Source organism: Nicotiana sylvestris, chromosome 5 (genome assembly GCF_000393655.2).
Source record: "Nicotiana sylvestris chromosome 5, ASM39365v2, whole genome shotgun sequence".
Classification (NCBI taxonomy): domain Eukaryota; kingdom Viridiplantae; phylum Streptophyta; class Magnoliopsida; order Solanales; family Solanaceae; genus Nicotiana; species Nicotiana sylvestris.
This window is the reverse complement of record NC_091061.1, coordinates 113234554-113243251: the sequence shown is the minus strand read 5'-3', so window position 1 is coordinate 113243251 and position 8698 is coordinate 113234554. Positions and strand designations below refer to the sequence as shown.

Genomic DNA, 8698 nt, shown 5'->3' with positions numbered 1-8698 from the left:
GAACATCAAATAATGCAAAGGAAACAAACCCAATTGATAAAGGTCAAATCTTTAATCAAAATTCCAAAGTTAACCAAAAAATCAAACCCCGAGTCTACACCTCGAAACCCGACAAAACTCACAAAATCCAATAACCCATTAAATTACGAGTCCAACCATACTAGTTTCACTCAAATCCGACTCCGAATTGAGGTTCAAAAGTAAAAAAAATCACTTTATAAAATTTAGACAAAACCCCCAAATTTCTCTTTGAAATTCACAATCCAATTGCCAAAAACGAAGATAGATTTATGAAGTATAATCAAAACTGAGTAGAGAACACTTAACCCAATCCATGTGGTGGAAATCGCCTCCAAAAAAGCACCAAAATTCGAGCTCCCCTACTCAAAATATGACAAAATGAACAAACCCTCGATGTTATATGGTTCTGCCCAGGTACCTTCGCATCTGCGCAATTATTAGCCGCTTCTATGGCGTCGCTTCTGCGACACAAGTTACGCTTCTACGGACTCCACTTACCAGCTGACCTATCACACCTGTAGAAACTTTCCGTTTCTACGACATCGCAGGTGCGAGCATCGATCCACTCTTGCGCCATTGCTCGCTTTTGCATCCCCATATCACTGCAGATGCGATCCAGCGCCCCGCACCTAAGACTGCTCAACAACATGCCACCTTTACTTAATTACTTCTGTGATACCATGTCCGCATCTGAGTACTCACATATGCATCCAAACCTTCGCATATGCGGAAACACCAACTCCAGGCTTGTTTGAGCAATGCAACATGAGACAAAAAAGATCCAAACCACGTCTGTAACTCACTCGAACCTCTCAGGACCCCGTTCGAGTATACCAACAAGTCCCATAGCATAACACGGACTTACTCGAGGTCTCAAGTCACATATAAAAACATCAAAATCACGAATTGTACCTCAAATAGAACTTAATGAACTTTTGAACTTTCAACTTCCAAAACACGTGCCGAACCATATCAAATCAACTCGGAATGACCTCAAAACTTGCACTCAAGTCCCAAATGACATAACGAAGCTATTCCAATTCCTGAAACCACAATTTCGAAATCACAATCCCAAACCCTATATCATCAAAGTTAACTTTCGGTCAAACTTATGAACATTCCAAACCTTCAAATTTTCAACTTTTGCCAATTCATGTCGAAAACTTCTAGGAATATCCAAGTCCGGGCATACGCCCAAGTCCGAAATCACCATCCGAACCTAACGAAATTACTATACCTCTTGTACCTATCAAGCCTCTTTTGTTCCTCATCTGATTCTTATGGCTTGACCTTAGGCTGAACCGGAATAATAGGTTGTACTGGCGCCACACTAAGAATCTGACCAATGGGATCCCGCTGCTCTGGATTACGGGCGGTGGGAGTTTGAGATCCTCTCCCAATCTATGAAGTAGCCGGTGCAACGGATATCAATCTCGCTAGAGCCAATGTAGCAAACATGCTTAGGAACTGCACTAAAGTCTCCTGAAGTCCGGGGGTAACAACAGGCGCCTCTGGTGCCTGTCCCCCAATCGGAGCTACTAGCATCTCCTCAACTTCTGTTCTGACAAGTGCTCTAGCTGCAGTGCGTTCCCCTCTTCGGCCTCTACCTCGGCCCCTACCTCTCGCGGCTCTAGCAGAGGGCACGAGTGTCTGCTCAACTCATATGGTAGTGCGTGTCGTTACTATCTATGAGAGAATAAAGATATAAAGGCTCAAACTTCGAAATCAACAAATCCGCATGACTTGAATAAAAGAAGTGGAGATTTTTCCTAATAGTTCTGTAGCCTATCGAAGATAAGTACAGACGTCTCCATACCGATCCACAATACTCTACTAAACTCACTTATGACTCGTAGCACCTATGAATCTAGAGCTTTGATACCAACTTGTCTTGATCCCAATTTCCCTCTGTAGGAAGTCGTGATGGCACCTAGTCTTTAAGACTAGATAAGCCTAACACTTACTGGATTAATGGAAAAATTCAACCAACAACTATTAAATATGAAACAGAAATTTCTATACAAAGCCAACAATCCCAAAATCAGTAGTACAAGTCACAAGCTCTACTGAGTTCACTAAAAAATATCTCTAAGTATAACTGTTCTGGAATAGAATTAAATTATGCAAAGATAACTTCCGAAAGTGACTCTGAGGTAGGGGAACGTGACGTCAGGTATACCTTGAAGACTCCATAGCAATATTTGGTCCACTATCTAACAATAAACAGACTCCGAGTACCTGGATCTGCAATTTTTTTTGCAGAAGTGTAGTATGAGTACACCACGATCGGTATCTAGTAATTATCAAGACTAACATCGGTGGAGTAGTGATGAGGTACAAGTCAAGACACTCACTAGACAAGATAACCTATGCAGTATATAGATTTAAAGCTAATAATGGAATGCAGAAATCAGTAAATAGCAACAAAATCAATATGTGATATAAACAGTAAAGCAACAAGAACACTGTGAATTATCATTAAACCCAAATAAGAAACACATAGAACAATCAATTAATCAAGTTGTTCTAACACATGATTCACAACGAAATCACCCCATGATACCTCATCTCATAGTCACAAGTCATGGGTCTCAACCCATTATCATGTACTCACGGCACCTCGTGCCCAGATCTGGAATCACAACAGCACGGACAACTCACGTGCTAATATATCAATCCGCACGGCATGATCACAGGCTCACAATCATAATCCACCAGCATGGTCACATACTCACAATCATAATTTGCCCGGCATGGTCACTGTATCACAATGACAATCCGCTTGACATGATTATAAGACCAATATCAACATGGAAATAGATAATACAAGAACACATGGGCATGATCAATAAATGTCAAATTTCATACGCTTGAGCTAGTACAAGTGGCATGCTATGGTGCATGCTTGTGTGGGTGTACTACTGCATCCCAAGTCAACAAGTAACATCAAAGACATCTAGTAGTCCAATGAAGCAACAAAACAAGTCACACAAGGGGTAGGTCATACACAATGAAAAACACACCATCACACGAAAATCACCAATACAATATTCCCAAGATATCACACATCATCCTTGAGATTGTCACCCTTATCTCTCCGATAGCCGCCCGTATCACTCCACCCTGACAATATCATTAGCCACCCTTATCTCTCCAATAGCCACCTGTATCACTACAATAGCCACCTGTATCACTACAATAGCCACCCGTATCACTCTATGTAATAGCCACCCTTATCACTACGTGTAATAGCCACTCTTATCACTCTATGTAATAGACACATTTATCACTCCACCTGGACAATCACACAATAGCCACCCGTATCACTCCGTACATTCAACAACAGTGAGATGCCACTTTTATGCCTCGTATAACAACAACGGTGAAATGCCCCCCTTATACTCCTCATAACAACAATCAAACCACACAACAATTTACACGTGCTATCATCACAACAACACAACATATCACTCGTATCACAAAGTGCCTGTAGGCCACAATCTTTCCAAGGATTCAATGATATCAATATTTTCGCAACAAATAGCCCACAATTCAACACAACGTATATAGAATCTCAATAACAACAAAATAAATGAAAAAGTAACTCAACAAGGAACAACACCTCCTTTAAACAACACTTCAATTAAAATAAATTAATGACTTTCGATAACTTCAATTCCAATTAATTATTTAAGGATAAACTCAATAGTGAAAGTATATCCATGAAATGGCAACTCCGGATTTTAGTGTATGAATTAAGCTAACAATGAAAGCGATGACACCAACTAGCAGTACGTCTAAAGGCTTGAGAATAAATCGGCAACAAGGGATATCATGTAATAATAATCTCAACAAAGAGCAACTCAACAATAAAAGAAATCACGTAATTGTAAAAGTGGAAACAACTCCAAATAAAGCATATAAGAGAAAACTCGATAAGTAAAGAATGTGACATGTAATGACAACTTCAAATAAAACATGTGATAGTAGACATGACGAATAAAAGATATAGCATGTGCTAATAATTCCAGATAAATACATAAAATATGCCTAAGAGTCTAGACCAGTCAATTTCCACATATAAGCCCGAGTACGTACTCGCCACCTTGCGTACACGGCTTTTACATGACACAAATAGCACAAACGGCTCGAATCCTAGGGGTAATTCCCCCACCAAAGCTAGGCAAGATACTTACCTCAAAGAAGCTAAAAGGATACTCTAAAATGACCTTCTCATGTGAAACAACCTCTGTCTGGCTTAAATCTAGCCAAAATAACTCCATGTCATAAATAAAACCCAAAGGAAACAATTCCAAATAATAATGCTTCGATCTCTAATTAAAACAAAAAAGTCAGCCCAAAAAGTCAACCCCAAGCTCGTACCTTGGAACCCGACAAAATTCAGAAAATCCGAACACCCACTCCGACACGAGTCCAACCATATCAAAATTATCAAATTCTGGTATCAAATCATCGTTCAAATCCTCATTTTACATTTTTGAAAGATTTTACAAAAATTCCCATTTCCTCTCATTCAGTTCACTAATTTAATGATAAAAATAATTATGGAATCATGAAATATAATCACTTCCGGATAAATAATACTTACCACCCCCCATCAAATACGAGAATAACCATTCCAAAATGCCCAAACCCTAGGCCTCTAACTCTAAAGTGATAAAAATGGCCAAACCCTCGATATATGAATTGGCTGCCAAGGAGTTCCGCATTTGCAAACCAAGTAACGCACCTGTGAGCTTGCATTTGCGAGAAAAATCATTGAACCTGCGGCCTTCACTTATAGAACAAAAATTGCACTTGTGATCCACTATTCGCATCTGCGACTCCGCAGAAGCGTCCAAAATATCGCAGAAGCGGACAACCATCTGGAGGCTCTATTGCACATCTGCGATCAATATCCCGCAGATACGATTGCGCACCTGTGATTCTTCACCCGCAGAAGTGATACAACTAGACGTGCACCATCTCGCAGAAGTAACCAAAATCACATAGAAGTGGCTCTGCACCTGCGCTCCAAAATGCGCAGGTGCGACATACCAGAAACAAACTTGCCAAAAGCATGGGAACAAATCCGAAACTCATCCAAAACACACTCGGGGCCCTGGGGACCCCGTCCGAAAATACCAGCAAGTTCTATAACATAACACGAACCTGCTTGAGGCCTCAAATTACATCAAACAACATCAAAACTAAGAATCGCACCTCAAATCGAACTTAATGAACTTATGAACTTCCAACTTCTACAACTCGCGTCGAATCATATCAAATTAACCCGGAATAATGTCAAATTCTGCATGCAAGTTCTAAATGACACAATGGATATAACCCAACTCCCGAAATCAAAATTCGAAATATCAACAAAGTCAACTCTCGGTCAAACCTCTCAACCTTCCAAACCTTCAACTTCCCAATTTTCGCCAAAATACATCAAATTATCCTACGGAGCTCCAAATCCAAATCCGGACAGATGCCTAAGTCCAAAATAACCATGCGAAGATATTGGAATCATCAAAATACCATTCTGGAGTTGTCTACACAAAATTCAAACTTCGGTCAACTCTTTTCACTTAAGCTTCTAAAATAAGAATCATCCTTCCAAATAAAATCCCGAATCATCCCAAATTCGAACTCGACCACACACGCAAGTCATCATATACAATACAAAGTTTCTCGAGTCCTTAAACTACAGAACGGAATGTGAATTCTCTAAATGACCAATCGGGTCGTTACATGCTTCCTTCATCTTGAACACCACTCTTTCTTCCCACACTATTAGCACGAGCTGACTTTTCTGAATATCCAGAATATCTCTACCAGTAGCCAAGAAAGGTTTTCCTAAAATAAGAGGGGCCTCCTTATTCTCTTCCATGTTCATCACGATGAAGTCCACAAGGAACACAAATTTGTCCACTCGAACTAGCACATCCTTCACTATTCGTTCAGGTATTATTATGGTCTGATCCGCCATTTGCAAAGACATAGGTACAGATCTGATTGGCCCAATTTCTCTCGCAAACTTCTTAAAAATAGACAAGGGGATAAGATTAATAGAAACACATAAATCACACAAAGACTTTTCAAATTTAGTACTTCCTACGGAGCAAGATATAGTGAAATTCCCTGGATATTCAGACTTTTGAGGGAGCTTATTTTGAATAATAGCACTACAATTCTCTGTGAGCTTGACCACCGAATTCTCCTTCACTCTTCGCTTGTTAGACAATATCTCCTTCAAGAACTTGGAATATGCTGGCATCTGTGATAGTACCTCTGTGAAAGGTTCATTAACATGCACCTTCTTGAGCACTTCTAGAAAACACCCAAGTTATTTGTTCAACTTCTCTCTTCTTTGCTTCTGGGGAAAAAGTAAAGCAGGCATGTATTTGCTTCCCTCACTCTCCTCGTTCATTGAATTTTCGTTCTTCTTCTTTTTCAGAGCTCCAGTCTTCCTCTTATTCTTCAAACCATCCTCTGTATCTACCCTCACTTCACCTTCTTGATTTCATTATTTTCTGCTCATCCACGGTCTCTACTTGTCCTTGAATCAACTCACCCTTTTGTTTTGCACTGGGGTCCTTCTATACTTGCCCACTCCTTAATGACATCGCAATTATTATTTCTTTTGAATTCATTTCAGTATCAACAAGAAGAGTTCCTGGAGCCCTCGCAGACAATAGACTAGCAATCTGCCCCACTTGTCTTTCCAAGTTTCGGGTGGTTGTGCCATGAGTTTCAAGTCTCTCATCTATCTTAATAATGAAGGCCTTCATTAGATCTTCCATGCTAGACTGATTGGACTGTTGAGGCTGGCACTGCTGCCTCTGCAGATTTAGAAAACCCGGAGCTCCTTGTCCCTGGGGTCTGAGATTATTTTGTTGCCATGCATTCAAACTAGTTCCAGGTGAACTCCACAAAAGAATCGGGGTGCCTCTGGCCTATAGAGTTGAAATTGTTACTACTTTGGTAGTTGGCTTTGTCAAATCTTCCCACAACATTTACCACTCCATCTGTAGCTGAGGCATGACACTCATGTATTGGATGACCCATTCCACAAAAGTCACAAACTGATGATGGTTGGCCCTGGACCCTAGCTAAGGCTAACTTTTTGATCTCTTTTGCCGTGAAGTTTAGTTGGTCTTGGACGGAGGTATTAGAATACACTTGATGTACCCCAACCTTTTCCTTTCTCTCGTTATTATTTGTAGGCCATTGAATTGCATCTTCAGATAATTCATTTGGAATTGCAATAATCTCCTCAGGAGTTTTCTTCATAAGAGGACCTCCAACTGCATTGTTTAGCGTCCTTCTGCCAGAGGGTATCGGCCCATCCCAGAAATCTTGGAGTTGCATTCACAAGTCACAATATCCTTAAATCTTTCCCATGCTTCAAACCCGGTTTCTATATCTTTTTTCTCGAAGTTGTGTATCTGTCTTCGAATTTTTCTTGTTTTTGCAACCGAAAAATATTTTTCAAGAAACTTCTTTGTCATGTCTTCCTAAGTTTGAGTTGACCCCGTCTACAAACTCTGCAACCAGTTCTTAGCATCATCCCTCAATAAAAAAGAAAATGTCCTTAAGTAGATAGCATCTTTCGATACCCTGTTGTGCTGGAAGGTATACATAATTTCATCAAAATCCATCAAATGAGTATATGGATGTTCATTGGGTTTGCCTAGGAAGACACAATTGTTCTGAATGGTCTGAAGTAGCCCTTGCTTGATCTCAAAATTGTTGGTTGCGATCGGAGAAGGTCGCACACTAGATACTCTTTGGTTGTAGACTGGCCTGGCGTAGTCTCCTAGTGGTCGTTTAGGCTTGTGCATATTATTTTCAAATTCATCTTCAACCAAAGGTCGGTTCAGGTTGAATCTTCATCCTTTGTTCCCATCAACCATTTCATCAACTCAGAGAACTACTTTAGCAGCTGCCTGTGCGACTTCTTCCTGGTAGCTGCTTCCCATACAGCCAAATCAACTTTCTCACCATTTTTAGCCATGTTCTCTTGGGTTGAAGATTGTCCTATGAATTTGCCGGTGAGTTCTTTATCTTTCCTCAATTGTCGTAGAGGTTTTTCCACATCTAGATCATATGTCATCACTTCTTTTGAAGATCGTGTTATACACCAGAGAAGTTAAACTTGTCGCCTACATACAAATGAGAAAAATTTGAATAAAAATAAAATAAAATTGAATCCTGAATTAGAACAAAAAACTATTCTAAACATTATCGTTTGCCAATCCCTAGCAACAACGCCAAATTTGACGAGCATAAAACACACACGAAATTAATGCTCGCTAGCCAAATATAGTATAATTTAATTATCATCTCCACATTGATTGTATTTAAATAATGTTCAAGTAATTTATGGGTTAACGTTATTCAAGATGATTAACACTTTGATTGAAATAATTATGAACTAAAATTAACTACTAAAATTAAAGTAATTAATAATTGATCACAGAAAGATAAGAGTTGAGTAATACCGAAATAATCAATGGGAGAAATAAGGTTCGTGACAGGATATGTGCAAAATAGCAGGATAGGTGCAAGATATCTATTGAAGATCTAACTCTAGTTCAATTCACTCTAATATTCTAATGATTCTCACGAATTCACTCGATAATTAGTTCAATCATATAGTCAAGATTCCTCACTC

At 39.6% G+C, this 8698-nt stretch overlaps 1 protein-coding gene across 1 annotated transcript; it reads right to left on the bottom strand.

Moving 5' to 3' along the window:
• Positions 1 to 5725: 5725 nt before the first annotated feature.
• LOC138869175 (uncharacterized) lies at positions 5726 to 6298 on the bottom strand. Its single transcript, XM_070146772.1, has one exon. It carries the CDS (start codon positions 6296 to 6298, stop codon positions 5726 to 5728), a length of 573 nt encoding a protein of 190 aa, XP_070002873.1.
• Positions 6299 to 8698: the final 2400 nt, after the last annotated feature.